Raw genomic sequence first — 18113 nt, 5'->3', positions numbered from 1 at the left:
TGTGAACAACTGGAAAAAGCCCAGAGGAGAGCAACAACAACGAATATAGGTCTAGAAAACATGACCTATGAGGAAAGATTGAAAAAATTGGGTTTGTTTAGTCTGGAGAAGAGAAGACAGAGAGGGGACATGACAACCGTTTTCAAGTACATAAAAGGTTGTTACAAGGAGGAGGGTGAAAATTGTTCTCTTTAATCTCTGAGGATAGGAGAAGAAGCAATGGGCTTAAATTGCAGTAAGGGAGGTTTAGTTTGGATATTAAGAAAAGCTTTCTAACTCTCAGGGTGGTTAAGCACTAGAATAAATTGCCTAGGGAGGTAATGAAATCTCCAGCACTGGAGGTTTTTAAGAACAGGTTAGACATACGCTTGTCAGGAATGATCTAGTTATTACATAGTCTGGCCTGAGTGCAGGGGACTGGACCAGATGACCTATTGAAGTCTCTTCCAGTCCCACACATCTATGATTAAGGGTAAGGCTTATCTGTGCAGGAAACAGAGCTTTCTTGGAGGCCAGCCCAAGCCTGGAGAATGAACACCCACAGGAATTAAGGACCATCACGGACACCACAACCTTCTGCTCAAAGTGCAAAGCACAAAGTTTCTATGACCTTGTGTGATGGAGTGCACTCACCCCGCACTGGACGGGGAAGGGTTAACTCCTCATTGTGGGCTAAAGAAACCAGGATCCCACGTCCCTGCTGGGCATGCTCCAAGTGCAGCACTAGTATAAAAGAGAGCAGCTCAGTCGGGGCTGATCGCTGACAGGGAAGGACACACCTCTCAGGTTGCAGTCTGGGAGCAGCTGGAGCCCCTGACTATGGAAGCCAGAGGCGCCAAGACCGAGACAGATGCCTGGATACCTACCAACACCCAAGAGGGATTGGAGTCACTGGGAACTGCATGCGCAGAGAAGCCCAGAAACCCAGATGACACCCTGACTAGTGCTTCAAGAGACACTGAAGGAAGTGGCCTGGGGGGGACTAGCTGTAGTCCTGTGGGAAGTTGGCATGTTTCAGTTGGAGCCCCACTGACTCAATGGCCCTGTTAGGGAACCTGGGCCAGGACATGGTGGAGCAGGGTGGGCCTGGGTCCTCCTACCCTGGTACTCCCCCCCCCGATGGTTGCCCATTGGCTCTGGCTGCTAGGCCTCATTGCCCTGTGGATAAGGGCAACTCCATTGTCTCTGACCACAAAGCCTTACCGTCCTATGGGTAACAACCACCCTACCGACTCTAGCCACAAGGCCTTATTGCCCCGCAAGTGAGGGCGCCTCTCTGACTCTGGCCATTGGGTGGCATAGCCCTGAGAGCATGGCAGTCCTATTGACTCTGGCCATTGAGAGAGAGGGCATCCATATTGACCCTTACCATCAGGTCTTCTAGCCCTGAAGACAAGGGCAGCCAAATTCACTCTGACCACTAGGCCACACTGTCCCAGAGGCAAAGACAATTATGTCGACACTAGCCATTTGGCCTTGCCCCCATGAGATAGAAGACAGGATCTGGAGAAGGCCTTACCATGATGAGCCCCTGTTTGTTCGGCAGCAGGGTAACTGTGATCCCATACACCTGAATGGACACCAACTTGGCCATGGACATGTTCTTGATACCCCAATCTTCTTTCTCTATGCTGATAGAGAATGGTGTAAGGTGGCTGGCATTGGTGCAGGTCTTGGCCAGGATGTAGGTGCAGGTGCCTTGGAAGTCAAAGGAGACCCCATCGAAAGAGAGGTAGTGGGGATGGCCAGAGGCAGAACAGGTCGCAGATCCAAATGGGTGACATTTCTGGACACCATCCACCACCCTGCATTGCTCACCAGCACCACAGGAAAATGCCTTACACACAACCTCCCCACCAGCCTGACACATGCACTGCTCCTCGCATGAACCACTTGGGTGGAAGGTCTCCAAGGCCTGGTAGTAAAGTCCTCTGTGGAGGCATCCACACTGGGAAATGGGGACGCAGAGGTCACCACTGAGAACAAAGCCCTCATCACACATGCAGCCTTCCTTACACTGGGTCGTGCATTGCACCGGGGCATAGAGATTGCTGCATGTCAGATCGCAGCTGCTGCTGCATAATTCGTAGTGACTGTTCAGGGGACAGGACAGATCTGTAATTAGAAAAAAGAGTTAGCTCACATAGTGCATTAGCATTGTGCACAATGAACCATCATGAGGAAATGCAACTTCATTCCGGCTCCTAATATTCTATTTCCTTGGTTTAGTGAAATAATTGAAGGCACCATCTGCAGTGCAGCCCCAGTTCTGAAGGACTGGCTGCCTCCAAGAGATCAGATGATGGGATACAGACAATCTCTCTCGAAGGCCTAAGGTTCTAGTTTGGGTCTTGGATTCATGGATTCACTACTAGCTTTTTGTTTTGAATCCAGGTCAGTAGTGGTTAAAATTCATTCCCAACAGATGGCTTGTGTGGGATGAGTTGGTGGGTTCCCAGCCCAGTTCCTAATGGAAAAACGTCACAATTCCAAGCCACCCAGTTCAGGCTCTTACGATGTCCCAGTCTCAGCAGGGAAGCCCAGGACTAGATGGGCCATGAAGTACACTACATCGCTAGATGGTATTTCTCTGGCCCCAGGTACACCACACTGATGGCGCATGTAGTGGGGACAGCTCCAGTGGCCACTACCTGTGTTGTACCCATCCTTTGCAGAGAGGACATCTTTAAAAAAAAAAAAAAAATGTTCTGCAGAACAGGATAAGCTAGTGTTTTGATCAACATTTACCAGCCAACAAGAATTAACAATCAGTAGTGAACATGGGGGACTCACAGCAGAATTTCCTAGTCCTCCAAGGATGCACTATAGCTCCGGCTTCCTGACATGCCTCAGCATACGCAGCAACAGCATGACAAATGTTACTCTCCCGCCCACTAAGGACGCAATAGCCGTACACACAGTCTACAAAGTATCCATGGGGGTCCACTTTGCTGTGACATCCTCTGAAAGGGCCACTCTTGTATAAGATGAGCCCACACTGCCCTCTGCTACCTCGTTGTTGTTTTTCAATAGCTTCTATAGTTGCGCATGGTGGTATCGTTATTGCAGAGCATCCTGGGAGGTCTCCCACCCTCCAGCTCTGGCCAAAGCTGATGGGGTTTGGTGCCAGCGTGCCATCCCTCATGAGCATGTCGTCCTCCCTGTCCATGTTAAAATTGCCACACAGACCACACATGGTTCCTGCATAGGTAACTGGCACAGTCACCGTGGTGCGTCCTGACCACCTGGCATAGGTAACGCTGAGGCCAAAGTCTGTCTGGATCACTGTGGCCCAGCCCTTTCTATACACAGTGATTTTCTTATCAAGGTTGAAGGGAAGATTAATCAGGAAGCCATTCACCTGTAAAAGCAAGACATATGGGATATGAAAAAAATCGCTTGCCTGTGGTGCAACCTCTTGCCCCAGCACAGACCTCTGGCCCATGGTTATAATAATAATCTACCTCTTGAAATCTTTGTCCCATCTGGCCTGCTCTCTCCTCTATGGCCTGCCTGAATCCCTGCTCTCCAGACTAGGAAGGATCCTCCAACCAGACTTTCATTTCCTCTGGCATTGGCTATTGCCGTTTCCTCCTCTGTGTGCTACCTGAGCCCCAGCTCCCAAGGTTCCCACATATGTTGGATGCTATTGACACTTTCTCACACAAACAAAGTGTAACCACATCACCCCAACCCTTCAGCTTCTCCACTGGCTGGCCATTCACATCAGAATCCAGTTAACATTTGACCTGTTTTTTTAAGATCCTTCTATGCTTTTTCTGCAACAGACTTCTGATCACAAAGGCGACTTTCCAGAAATGTTTTAGACACTAGATGTGATTTCTGAAACTCACCATGATTTTGCCAGGGAATTGATTACTGACCCTGATGTCATTCTCATAAACCTTGATCTGTACAGGAGCAGTACTGTTCTCCTGGAAATAGACTTCAAAGTCCACCAGTCCCTCTGCCTTCTTGCATAAGGCAGTTAGCTGGTAGTGGCAGGTGCCTTGGAAGTTGTATCTCTGTCCATCAAAGGTGGCATAGTGCAGATTCCGTGTCACAGAGCAGGTGGTGTAGCTGGAGGGATAACAGCCCCTTATGCCATTCACTAGCCCACACCTCTCTGAATGTTTGCATTTAGCAGCCTCGCATTCGACTTGTCTAGTGGCTGCGTTGCACTTGCACCATGTCCCACATGCCTCATCAACCCAGAAGCTCTCGTTGGGGGCAAAGGGGTGCCCCTCGAACAGGCACCCACAGCTGCCCTTGGGGATGCATTTGCCCTGGCTCAGCACAAAGCCATCCTTGCACTGGCAGCTTTCCACGCAGGGGTCTTGGCAGCTGCTTGGGGATGACTGGTCCACACACGTGGCTGGGCAGGCTGTTCCACAGAGCTGGTACTGGCTGTTCTCCAGGGGGCACTCCATGGCTGGGGAGTGAAGGACCCACAGATTTAGCAGCAAACCCTCTCCATGAAAAAGCAGTAATTTAAATATAGAGAAAGGGGCGTATCTAATGGGGCACAAAGAGCTCTTCAATCCCACTCACCTCAAGAAGAGTAAATGATGCTTATCACATTGCAGGAGGTGCCTGGCACCTTGAAGGATCAGGCCCATAAAGGGATCATTGACTTAAAATTTGTCATTATCTTATCTCAGACTCTCATGTGTCATCGGCAGATGTTAAATATTCACAGTGAGAGCCATCTTAGAAATATCAGATACAAAGTGTACTAGTGGCACCTTAGAGACTAACAAATTTATTTGAGCATAAGCTTTTGTGAGCTACAGCTCACTTCATCGGACACATGATGGCATATATCACATTGGTAGATGTACCAGCCAACACCTTCAGCCCCCAACTAAAACCTCTCCAATGCATCATCAAGGATCTACAACCTATCCTGAAGGATGACCCATCACGCTCACAGATCTTGGGAGACAGGCCAGTCCTTGCTTACAGACAGCCCCCTCAACCTGAAGCAAATATTCACCAGCAACCACACACCACACAACAGAACCACTAACCCAGGAACCTATCCTTGCAACAAAGCCCGTTGCCAACTCTGTCCACATATCTATTCAGGGGACACCATCATAGGGCCTAATCACATCAGCCACACTATCAGAGGCTTGTTCACCTGCACATCTACCAATATGATATATGCCATCATGTGCCAACAATGCCCCTCTGCCATGTACATTGGTCAAACTGGACAGTCTCTACGTAAAAGAATAAATGGACACAAATCAGACGTCAAGAATTATAACATTCAAAAACCAGTGGGAGAACACTTCAATCTCTTTGGTCACTCGATTACAGACCTAAAAGTTTCAGAGTAGCAGCCGTGTTAGTCTGTATTCGCAAAAAGAAAAGGAGTACTTGTGGCACCTTAGAGACTAACAAATTTATTAGAGCATAAGCTTTCCTGAGCTACAGCTCACTTCATCGGATTCATCGTAATGCATCCGATGAAGTGAGCTGTAGCTCAGGAAAGCTTATGCTCTAATAAATTTGTTAGTCTCTAAGGTGCCACAAGTACTCCTTTTCTTTAGACCTAAAAGTTGCAATTCTTCAACAAAAAAGCTTCAAAAACAGACTCCAAGGAGACTGCTGAATTGGAATTAATTTGCAAACTGGATACAATTAATTTAGGCTTGAATAAAGACTGGGAGTGGATGGGTCATTACACAAAGTAAAACTATTTCCCCATTTTATTCCCCCTCTCCCCCACCCTCCACTGTTCCTCAGAGGTTCTTGTCAACTGCTGGAAATGGCCCACCTTGATTATTGCTACAAAAGGTTCCCCCCCCACCCTGCTCTCCTGCTGCTAATAGCCCACCTTAAGTGATCACTCTTGTTACAGTGTGTATGGTAACACCCATTGTTTCATGTTCTCTATGTATATAAATCTCCCCACTGTATTTTCCACTGAATGGATCCGATGAAGTGAGCTGTAGCTCAGGAAAGCTTATGCTCAAATAAATTTGTTAGTCTCTAAGGTGCCACTAGTACTCCTTTTCTTTTTGCGAATACAGACTAACACGGCTGCTACTCTAAAACATAAACAGATAGGCAGAGACACTGTAGGTACAGTACAACCAAGAGTCCTCATATCCCAACCACTGCTCAAAGCACTAGGCCACACTCCCACCTAAGGAGAAGAATAGAATGCAGGAGTGCTGACCCCCAGACCCGTTTATATAATGTTGGCGTTCAAATCTGTACTCACGGCATCTGGCCAGCTGCCTCCATTCCCCAATCCTGACCCCCTCCAGCTGGCAGGCATCTGCGTAGGCTTTCAGGGCCTCACACAGGGCTGTCCTGTAGCCGTCGTTGTGGCATAGATCGTACATGCAGTTGTCCAAGTAGACTGTAGGATCCACCTTGGTGTGGCACTGGCTGAAGGGCCCATCTGAGACCTTGGCTATCAGGCCACACGAGGCCTCCTGCTTGTACTTTCTGGCTATGCTGGCGGCACAGGGTCTGCAACCTCCAATGCAATCGTGCCAGCAAAACTGATCCTCATCTTCCACTGACCAGCTTTGCTCCTGGAGAATGACACTGGGATCCGGATCCTCGGCTGGGGTCCAGAAGTCATCAGAGGGGTCCCCATTATAGTTGCCGCACAGGCCGCACAGGCTGTTGGAGAAGTCATTAGGGACAGTGACCCTCAGGTGGTTGTTCCAGTCATAGGACACCCTGAGGTTGAAGTCGGTGCGGAGGACAAGGGAGGTGCCGCTCTGATAGAGCCGAAGGGCCCCATTGTTCAAGGAGATGGGTAAGTGGGCCCTGGTGTTATTCACCTTCATGGTGAGAAAGAAAGGGCACAGGTCACAATCGATGGCACTAGTCTGTCATTTACATTTCATTCTGACCTCTGCTCAGATTAGCAATGGGCCCCATCCAAAATTTTCAGTGAATCTGGTCCCAAATCGGAGCCAGAAATAGTTTATAGCATCATGTTGGATAGAACTGGCTGGAGAAAAGTAATTCTTTATGGTGGAGGATTTCAATATTTCAGAAATTGGTTCCGTCACAATTTAGACTAAATCTAATCAATTGCAAAATTGTCTCCGAAGGGAAACGGAGACCCAGCTCTGAGGCAGTCCTCTTGGCAAGATGCCAAAGATCCAGGCCGGCAATCTGGGAGAAGAGCAGGTGGGTTTTGGAATTTGTATGGTTTCCATCAGAACATCATTGAAATTGGATCATCTCTTCAAAGCCTTTTGATTGTGACAAATTGGCAACTACTGAAGAAAACTGATTTCATTGGGATTTCGGAAGGACTAAGGCTAGGAATTGGTGAGGCCAACCATGGGGGAGGGGGACGGTGCGGGTTAGAGCTTTTAGGAGCCGCCCCGTGGGTCTACCGTATTGCCAATTTCAAGAGGTCAAAAATCAGGAGTCAGACTCGAAAACTCATGAGATCGGTCCCTAGACATAAAGAGCTTTTCTAAGAAGGACTACACTGTGATTTTTGGATTGTCTTTTGATGTTAGAACTCTCCCTGCCCATTTCAGTGAGTGTCTGTGACAATTCGTGTTGCCCACTCTCCTAAATTTATAGGGGAAGAGGATTTTGGTCCCTGTTGCAGGAGCTGTCACCCCCACATTTGCCTGTCCCCTGTGCAGTAATTAATCTTGTCCCCCAGTCTACCCCTTCTGTTCTCTCTGCACCCATTTCCCACCCACCCCATCAGTTCAGCCACCTCGGTAACCCCCGCATTGCCCACCCTCCATCGGTCCAGCCCCCAGCCCACTCCCCCAGTTCAGCTCTCCATTCTCCACCCCATCAGTACAGCTCCCCTCAGTTCAGCACCCCAGCCCTCACCTCCATCAATCAATCCCTCCTCAGTTCAGTCCCAGCCCCTGCCCCGACCCCATCAGTCCCGGACTCCCACCTACTCAATTCAGCCCCCCACAGCCTCTCCTCTGCTCCTCCTGGGATTCTTCACACACACACACACACACACACACACACACACACACACACACACACACCAAGTCCCAGAGAGGGCTGCAACAAGATGGGGGTAGCTCCTGAGGCTCTTCACCCCCATTTGCCTCTTCCCAGGGTGGGTGCTGCAGGGCGGAAGGGCATAGGAGCTGTCCCGTCACGTTGCTCATGGGACAGGGGAAGGGAAGGAGTGGAGTCACCCTGGGCAGCTGGGATCTTTACTCCCCGTCCCCCCCCCGCAAATCATAGTGGTGGGTGGAGAGGAGCGACTTTGCTGGCTACCAGCAGGGCTGGACTTCACCATGAGGCTGGAGCTTCTCACGCCATCACCAGACGAACCCCAGCCCCCGCAAAACCCTGGCACTTGTGAAAAAGCCACAAGACTGGCAATGCTGGGCCTGTGTCAGCTAGAGCCGTTAGGGAACGGCTCCTGTGGGGGAGTGGGCCGCGCTAGTTAACGGCATTGGGGAGCAGCTCCCGTGAGGAGGGGGCCATGTCAGTTAGAGCCGTTAGGAGCAGCACTTGAGGGGCAAGAGGACTCAAGGAGATGTCTAGAATGTTCCGGGGCCCCTGAGGCACCTCAGTTAGAGCAGGCTCTGTAAAGCAGAGTCCCTGACCTGCCTAGATGTGCCTCAGTTTCCCCATATCTTAGAGCTGAGTCAACATCCTCCTGGATCCAGGAGTGGGGATTCTCCTCAGGTGGGGTCTCAGAGGGAGCCTGTTACATTAGAAATTACCAGACGGATAGACTCAGCGGAGCTAGGATTTGCCCACAATAGCTGGGGTAACAGCCCTGCTCCTGTATGATGCATCAAGGGAGATGTAATGCCCAAAGTCCTCGGGTCCTCAATTTATCTGGAGTAGTACAGCAGATCCCGTGTGCTTCTGACAGAGCAGACAGCTCCCCACACCGAGTCACCCACTTCTCTCCCCTCAGTGCAGCAGCTTGAGGTGCCATACTGAGGAATTGGGCTCAGTGTAACTTTGAGGGGAAAGCGCCCCAGACTGACCCCCCACACACACCACTCCCTGCCACACAGCACCTGCTCGTGCCACAGTGGGCAATTGTGAGTAGTAGCGGGGTAGAGATGTGCGCCCAGCACTTACCCTCACAAAGCCGACCTCTGCCCTGGCCACTGTGATGGTAATTCCATCTACCTGGATGATCATCAACGCAATGTATGAGGCCTGCATGTTCCCCCTGTTCCCACTCTCAGCCGTGATGTCAAAGGAGTGCGGGCCGCAGTCACACCCACAGGTCTTGGCCACGGTGTAAGTGCAGGTTCCATGGATGTCATACAGCTGGCCATCGAAGGTGTGGTAATGCAAGTAACCCCCAGCCCAGCACGTAGCCGCAGAAACTGGCAAACACTCTGGCTCCCCATCTATCATCTTACAAACGGTTCCTTCCTTGCAGAGGACCACACTGCAGGATGGTGTCGGAATATCTAGCCGGAAAGACAATTGAAAGACAAGAAACACCAGATTAATCAGTTACATTTACAAGCAGAAAAGGGCTGAGGGATGGTGGAAAAAATCTGAATTAAATTTAGTCTCAAAAGAATCCAACAGTCTGCCTGTGAAAAGGACAAAATGATCGATCATTCTTTCCTTTTTTTAATTAATCATGGTTATTAGGGTAGTGCCTAAGGCCCAACTGAGAATGGGACCCCACTGTGCTAGGTGCTGCGCAAACCCAGAGCAGCAGACGGTCCCTGCCCCAAAGGGCTTACAATTGAAATAGACAAGACAGACACTGGGTGGAGAACGAGGGATAATGTACAAGCAGAGTGAATAACAGCATGTCAGTGCCATGATTTTTATTATTGATATTAATTATTATTTTATTTGAGTGGGTTTATGTAGGAGGGATCAGCTGTATGAAAAGTGAAGAGAAAGATGAGGGGGACAGGGCTGGGATGAAGAGGGTAAGAGCGGTAGTAGTGGAGTGAAGATACAATCTATCTGTCCCTCACAATCTCCTCTATACTGCCTATCTATCCCCACATCCTCCCTCTAAATTTATTTATCTATTCCCCACCACACATCTATCCCCCCCACACCTATCTAAATATAAAGTGTCCCCTATATAGCTATCTGTCCATCTGTCCCCCCACATCACTTACTATATCTTTCTGTCACCCTCTCCGTACCTATCCATCAATATCTATCTGCCAACTGCCTTTATATCTGTCTATCCATCTATCACCTACCACACCCTCTATATTGATCTATCAACACACAAACATCCATCTAGTCCCATACATATGCCCTTTGCACCATTCATAGAGTCATATAATTGTAGGACTGGTTTTGCCGGGGACAGAACAGGAATGGAGTCTTAGAATTTAGTAAGTAATCGAGCTAGATATGCATTAGATTATGATTTCTTTAAATGACTGAGAAAATTAAGCTGTGCTGAATAGAATGGATATTACTGTCTTTGGGTCTTTTTGTAACTTAAGGTTTTGCCTAGAGGGATTCTCTATGTTTTGAATCTAATAACCCTGTAAGGTATTTACCATCCTGATTTTACAGAGGTGATTCTTTTTACCTTTCCTTCTATTAAAATTCTTCTTGGAAGAAATTGAATGCCATAGGGGACCACAATCAGTGGGCTCAATTTAAAGCAGCCCCTAGGCTACACCCAGGGAGAAGATCTCAGAGTGTGATCAGCTCTCTGTCAGCTGCCCATCCTGTTCTGCTGTGCACACCTGAAGCTCAACAGTGCAGAGACTCTGACCCAACAAGTCTTTCCATCTTTCAAGCTGAGATTCTGTAATATTATGGGTTGGGGTTCAAAGCTAAATAAAAGTGGCAAGAGAGTGAGAAGTGGGAAAAGACATAACAAAAACTACTTTACTCACTGCTTGCACCAATAGCCGGTGAGCCATACCCAGATTTGGATGCAATCCCAATGCTCAGAAGCCCAAAAGGAGATATGGGGTGCTCCATGGTTTCTCTCTTAAACCCTTTGCCAAGGTTGTATTCAGCCCAAGAGAACCCTGTGCTTGGAACTGGCCTCCATGCAATGTTTCCCAAGGGTTCCTTATCAATGGTGATACCACCAGATTCTGATGTTTTGGCTGTTATCATTGCGTAGTTCTCAAACAGGTCCTGTCCATGGATGTTATAGGTCTGGCAGTAGCCAGAGACATCTGGGATGATCAGGAAGAAGGGATCATACATGATTTTTCCTTTGCTTCCACCAGCGCAGAAGAGGAGGACTTGGATCCCAGCACTAGAAGAGATGTACAAGGGACTAGGGAATTTGATTTCAAATGTCACAACCTGCCCAGCAACCAGGTCCTTAGAGGCTCTCGCCCTCCCAGACTGATAATCAATGCGAGTGTGTTGGGAAGCAGCCACATACACCAGGTCAAATTTTGGCTGGAAGGATAAGGGTGGTACAATGAATGTGGTGCCCCAGCCAGACACCGGCAGGAGCTGCTCACTCACGTAGTCACATTTGGTGTGCTTTGCAACACATACATGTCCACTATAGACAGCCACGGGATTCTGGGACACGATCCTGGTGCCAGATAAGTCATCACGGCTTTGCAGCTGGACGGCCTGGTAAGCTCCAAGTGGGATGACCAGTTTTGTCCCTGCTATGTAGGCTTTTCTTTGGAAAGTGACAGCCCCTTTGAGGTAAACTTCAACAATGGTGGGATCCTTCCAGGCTACTACAGCAAATTGCTTATCGAGACCATCAGGCTTGCCCAGTGGAGTCACCACATAGTACTCTGTCCCGAGCCTCTGCACGGGGTACACTACAGTGGTATCAGCCGTATAGGTCTTATAGTTCAGAGCGAGGATGGAGATCTCATGATCAGCACGGATGATGACCGTGTGGTCAAATTTGTTGCTTCCAGCCAGCTCCACAAACGCTGGGATCATCACAGATACTGTCTGTTCGGGATTTGCAGTGATAGTGACCAAAAAATCTGCTTTATTTACTGAGATAGTGACAAACGTCTCAGGGATGTAGCCAGTGATGAATAACTTGAAATCATTACTGCCATAACTTGGTAAGTGATTCTGCATGAAGACTGTGATAAATTCTGTCCCTTGGGGGCCTGAGCAAGATGTACTGGGAAGATCTGGAGGTTGAATAGTAGGGGCAGCCCTAGAAATGCCTAGATAGAGGAGACAAATACAAAAGAGCATCACAAACCAGGACACGAACATTTTATGAGACCTGCTCTTGTCGTTTGGTGCCAGCCTTCCTAGGACTAATAACAAGGAGCACGGACACAGGAATGGGAGTCGGGACTCCTGGCTTCTAACCCTGGCTCTGGGAGTGAATGTCATTGGTACATTTTACAAGGTCAACTGTACCTCCATCTGTTCCTCTCTTCTCTCATATTCACCCCCCAGACAAATATGAGACTTAGCACTGTCTACACGGGGATTTAGGTCAGCTTACCTATGAGACTCAGGAGTGAGGATTTTTCACATCCCTGACTCATGTAGTTAAACTGGCCTGACTCTAGCATACTCCCAGGCCTGGGAGTATCTTACCTTTTGTCTCAGGGTCCACGCACCCTTCTCCTGAGAAGTGCATTTCCCCCAACCTCAACTGATTTTCCTGGGCAGCCAAGTATACGCTTAGTGGTTGTCCCAGTATAACTATTTTGGTTATGGGGGTGACTTTATACAAATAGAGTTATATGCATATAATCCCTGTTTGGAGCCAGTTATATAAAGATGCCTAAGGTCCTGTCTACATGAGAAAATTTTACCAATTGTACAAGTATTATTTTACTGGTGTAACCAGCCAGTGTGGACATCTGTATTCCAGAATAAGAGTCTTCTTTCAGTTTCATTTACACCCCTTCCCAAGTGACATTAGCTAATCCAAAAAAGGACACTCTATAGTGTTAGTCAGGAGTAGGAAGAGGTGTCATACTTGACGAATATAGCTATGCCAGAAAAAGCCTCTAGTATAGATACAGTTTATGCCAACAAAACTGCACTTTGGGAGTTGGTACAGGCTATTTCACTTGGGCCAGATTTACACTACTATGGTTGCTCTACACTAGAAAATTAGATTGACCCAGCTATGTCTCTCAGGGGTATGAAAAATCCACACCCCTGAGCAACATACTTAAGCCAACCTAAGTCCCTGTGTAGACAGCGCTAGGTTGATAACAGTGGGAGAACCCCTTCCATTGCTGTTGATCTACACTGTGCCACATAGCTGAGTGTAGTGTGGAGATCAGAGTTTAAAGCGTAGAGTTTTGCTGGCATAAGTGTATCAGCTTGAAGTGTACAAAAATTACATCCCTAATTGATCTAGCTATGCCAGCAAAAACCCCGATGTAGACACACCTCGTACTGGCAAAACTCCTTTTGCCTGAATAGTTTATGTTGCTCAGGAAGGTGGTTTAACTAAACCAACAAAAGAACTCCTTTTGCCAATATAAGCGACATCACCACTAGGGGGTTTGCCAGTCTGGCTATACTGGCAAAACTGCACCAAAAAGCTTTTGTTGTCCAGAAGCCCGAAGGCTAGTCTGCAACAAGCTATACTGGCAAAAGCACTGTTTTGTTGGTATAATCTGGGTCCATCCTAGGAGTTCTTCACTAGTATAGCATATTGGTACAGCTATACCAGCAAAGTGCCCCTAGTGTGGGCCTTACCTAAGAGTGTCTATTCAGGGGAATATATTAGTATAACTTTATTAGTTTATATTCAAACCTCAGGTTATACCAAAAAATCCTGTGTAGACAAATCCTTATGCTAGTAAAGCTTATTTTTTGCCCAGATACTTATACTAGTACAGCCCTTTGTGTGCATCACTGTTATAGCTGTAAAAAGTTGCTTCAGACCAGTATAGCTTATTCCCTTTCCTGTACAGAAATAGCAGAATACTACAGGCCAGAAATATCCACGCAATAATTCCTGCATCATGTTTACACCCTTAACTCTGCCCCCCTTCATAGATTGGTCATTGAGTGTTTTGATGATGAATGTACACTCCAGAATACCACTTTTCATCCAAGTCCTGGTCTATACATAGATTTTGTACTGATATAACAATGTTGGTTAGGGCTGTTATGCCAAATTAGTCATACCAACCCCTAACGTGGACACAGTTCTTTCAACATGAAGGTGTCTTATTCCTCGTCTACACTACGAAGTTTTGCCAGCATAGCTGTCAGTGTGAAAAAAAAAAAAATCACACCACTTAGCCAACCAATGCTAACAAAACGCCTGGTGTAGATTTACAACTATGCCAGTAGAGTTGTGCTTCTGTTTGCATAGCTAATGTTATTCAGAAAAGTGGTAAAGCAGATCTCTTTCTGCTGTGTTACCACTAGGGGCTCTTCCAACACAGCTATACTTTTCAAGGCGCTGTAATGTAGACAAGTTTATGCATTTATCCCTTTCCCTGACAAGAAACTGGGATAAGCACCTTTATACTGACATAACTGTATCCACACCAGGGAGGTTGTGTTTCTTTAGCTATACCAGTATAAAGTGGTACAACTAGTTTGGGCAATCCAGGTGAATGGTTGGGGCTACTGCCTGGGTGGTTAGGTCCATTTCCTTTTAATGATTCTCATTTGTGATCCTTAGTGATGCATCTCCATGGCAGAGAAGAGGGATCAGTTCCCTCCTGCTTCACAGGGAATTTGTTTACCAGACACCCCCTGCAGGTTCAAAATACACTTGGAGCGGAGGACAGAGAAATCATATTTCAGTTACGTATCAAAATATACATTTGGTATCTATTTTTTAAGTGATCTAGTGCTCAGAGCATGAGGTCTGAAAGGCAGGTCTCCTAGGTTCTGTCCTTTGACTCCGAGTGGGAGTGTTGTCCAATGGAGGGGCTGGGAAGGAAGGGAACAGGGAAAGATGGTGGAAGGCAGGCTGGGAGAGTGAGAAAGACTATCAAATATACTGTACTTACCACCAATAGCTGCTGAGCCATATCCAGCCTTGTCTGTAATCCCAATACTCAGGACACCAAATGGGGACCTGGGGTTCTCTATGGTGTGGTTGCTAAACCCACTTCTCAAATTGTATGTAGTCCAAGAATATGCTGTGCCTGGAATAGGCCTCCACAGAGTAACACGTAGTGGTTCCGCATCAATAGTAACAGCAGCAGTCTCGGCCGTCTTGGCTACAATCACAGCATAGTTCTCAAACAGGTCCTGTCCATGGATGTTATAGGTCTGGCAGTAGCCAGAGACATCTGGGATGATCAGGAAGAAGGGATCATATACGATTTTCCCTTTGCTCCCACCAGTGCAGAAGAAGGCGACTTGGATCCCAGCACTAGCAGAGATGTACAAGGGGATAGAGATTTTAATTTCAAACGTCACAACCTGCCCAGCAACCAGGTACTTAGAGGCTCTCGCCCTCCCAGACTGATAATCAATGCGAGTGTGTTGGGAAGCAGCCACATACACCAGGTCAAATTTTGGCTGGAAGGATAAGGGTGGTACAATGAATGTGGTGCCCCAGCCAGACACCGGCAGGAGCTGCTCACTCACGTAGTCACATTTGGTGTGCTTTGCAACACATACATGTCCACTATAGACAGCCACGGGATTCTGGGACACGATCCTGGTGCCAGATAAGTCATCACGGCTTTGCAGCTGGACGGCCTGGTAAGCTCCAAGTGGGATGACCAGTTTTGTCCCTGCTCTGTAGGTTTCTCCTTGGAAAGTGACAGCCCCTTTGAGGTAAACTTCAACAATGGTGGGATCCTTCCAGGCTACTACAGCAAATTGCTTATCGAGACCATCTGGCTTGCCCAGTGGAGTCACCACATAGTACTCTGTCCCGAGCTTCTCCACAGGGTACACTACAGTGGTATCAGCCGTATAGGTCTTATAGTTCAGAGCAAGGATGGCGATATCATGGTCAGCCCGGACGATGACTGTGTGGTCAAATATGTTGCTTCCTGCCAGCTCCACAAATTCTGGGATTTGTATCCATGTTGTCTCTCCCAGATTTGCCCGGACATTGAACCTAACACCTGCTTTGTTCACGGAAATGATGACAAATGTCCCAGGGGTGTAGCCAGTGATGAACAACCTGAAGTCTTTACCACCATAACTTGTTAAGTGATTCTGCATGAAGACTGTGATAAATTCTGTCCCTTGGGGGCCTGAGCAAGAGGGATCTGGAATTTCTACAGATGATAGTGCGATTGAGATATTAGCAACACCTGTAGAGACAGAAAGACAGAGGAGATAGGCATAAAACCCTGTCCCAATTCTGTCCACCCTCACCTTATGAGACACCCTGTTTTTATTCAGTATTAATTTTATTATGGAGACTTTATTATGGCAGTATTCCAACCCCAAACATGCAAAAATCATGAGACATCTGCCAAAAATCATGAGATTTGGCTTCAAATCCTTAGTTGGTTTGTTTTTAAATAATTTTAGTGCTCTATTTCTCTGCCTCTTGTTTTCTGAACCTGAGGTCACACTTTTTCCACTGTTTTATTCACAACCACTTTTTTTTTTAAATGGAAGTGGAGATTCTCCTATAATTCATTGATTTCAGTACATAAAAACACAAGAATGGCCATACTGGGTCAGACCAAAGGTCTATCCAGCCCGGTATCCTGTCTACCAACAGTGGCCAATGCCAGGTGCCCCAGAGGGAGTGAAACTAACAGATAATGATCAAGTGATCTCTCTCCTGCCACCCATGTCCACCCTCTGACAAACAGAGGCTAGGGACATCATTCCTTACCCATCCTAGCTAATAGCCATTAATGGACAGTAGCTAGGTCTTAAGAAACCTGTCAAATACTCTTCTGCATGGGTGTGTCGATAGGGGCTAGAGCAGGTTGAAAATGAAACAATTTGATTCTTGGATATTTCCATGACTAAAAATATCACATTCTCTCTGCCCTATTCAGTCCATTAACATTGTTCTTTTTCCTGAGTATTCAGATCACTGCATTGGGAAAGGGCGGAGAGTGGTGCGTGGGCTTAAGGAGGGGGTGGAGTGGGGAGGGAAGAGGAAGGGCAAGGGTGGAGCCTTGGGAAAAGGGGCAGAATGGAGGTGAGAAGAGGTGGATGAGGGCAGGGCCTTGGGGAAGAGGCAGAGTGGGGCGGGCCTCAGGTGGAGCATTCCTGGGACAATCTAGAAGTCAATGCCTATGAGTGGTATAGAGAAAGTAAATAAGGAAGTGTTATTTACTCCTTCTCATAATACAAGAACAAGGGGCCACCAAATGAAATTAATAGGTAGCAGGTTTAAAACAAACACAAGAAAGTATTTTTTCATGTAACGCACTGTCAACCTCTGGAACTCCTTGCCAGACGGTGTTATGAAGACCAATACTATAACGGGGTTCAAACGGGAGCTAGATAGATTCATGGAAGATAGGTCCAGGATGGGCAGGAATGGTGTCCCTAGCCTCTGTTTGCTAGAAGCTGGGATTGGGTGACAGGGCATGGATCACTTGATGATAACCTGTCTGTTCATTCCCTTTGGGGCACCTGTCATTGGCCACTGTCAGAGGACAGGATACTGGCTTGATGGACTGCTAGTGTAACCCACACATCTCCTGGGTGTGGTGTTCTGTCCCATATAGTGGCACTGAGACTGATAAAAATGAGTCTGCTCTACAACCTTAGCTAACAACCAGGTGGCTTTTAGCTCATCCTGTAGAGGCTCATGCAGTAACCTCTAGAGGTCCCTAGTTCAATCCTGCCCAGTGATGATCAGGTTCTGTTGGCTTTACAAGTGGGGGCTCATCTGGGATTTCAGCTGGGAAATCTCTGAAGTCTGGGATGCGCTTCCTCAGCTAGGGGAAGTATGTAACCCACAGACCTCCTGGGTGAAGTGTTCTGTCCCATCTAGTGGCACCGAGACCATTTAGAGGGAAAGAGATAAAATGAGTCTTCTCCACAGCCTTAGCTAACAGCCAGGTGGCTTTTAGCTCATGCTGTAGAGGCTCATGCATTAAGCTCCAGAGATCCCCAGGTTGATCCTACCTGCCAACCACCGGTGTCTGTCAGCGTTACACTAACAGCAATGGCTGGTGGTGGGACAGTAGATGGGAAGAGCTCTGAGTTACTACAAAGAATTCTTTCCCAGGTGTCTGGCTGGTGGGTCTCGCCCACATGCTCAGGGTCCTACTGATTGCCCTATCTGGGTTTGGGAAGGAATT

At 47.6% G+C, this 18113-nt stretch overlaps 1 protein-coding gene across 1 annotated transcript in view; it reads right to left on the bottom strand.

Annotated features, from left to right (window-relative positions):
- LOC119848109 (IgGFc-binding protein-like) overlaps positions 1 to 18113 on the bottom strand; it is a 111956-nt gene that overhangs the window by 83930 nt on the left and 9913 nt on the right. Inside the window, exons 3-9 of the mRNA XM_043502305.1 lie at positions 14883 to 16148; positions 10830 to 12101; positions 9070 to 9410; positions 6236 to 6809; positions 3855 to 4432; positions 2794 to 3361; positions 1520 to 2115 (exon numbers count right to left, since the gene is read on the bottom strand). Coding sequence (XP_043358240.1) covers positions 1520 to 2115; positions 2794 to 3361; positions 3855 to 4432; positions 6236 to 6809; positions 9070 to 9410; positions 10830 to 12101; positions 14883 to 16148 — 5195 coding nt within the window. The remainder of the gene's footprint in view (positions 1 to 1519; positions 2116 to 2793; positions 3362 to 3854; positions 4433 to 6235; positions 6810 to 9069; positions 9411 to 10829; positions 12102 to 14882; positions 16149 to 18113) is intronic.

Source organism: Dermochelys coriacea, chromosome 24 (assembly GCF_009764565.3).
Source record: "Dermochelys coriacea isolate rDerCor1 chromosome 24, rDerCor1.pri.v4, whole genome shotgun sequence".
Taxonomy (NCBI): domain Eukaryota; kingdom Metazoa; phylum Chordata; order Testudines; family Dermochelyidae; genus Dermochelys; species Dermochelys coriacea.
This window is presented reverse-complemented; position numbering and strand designations above follow the sequence as displayed.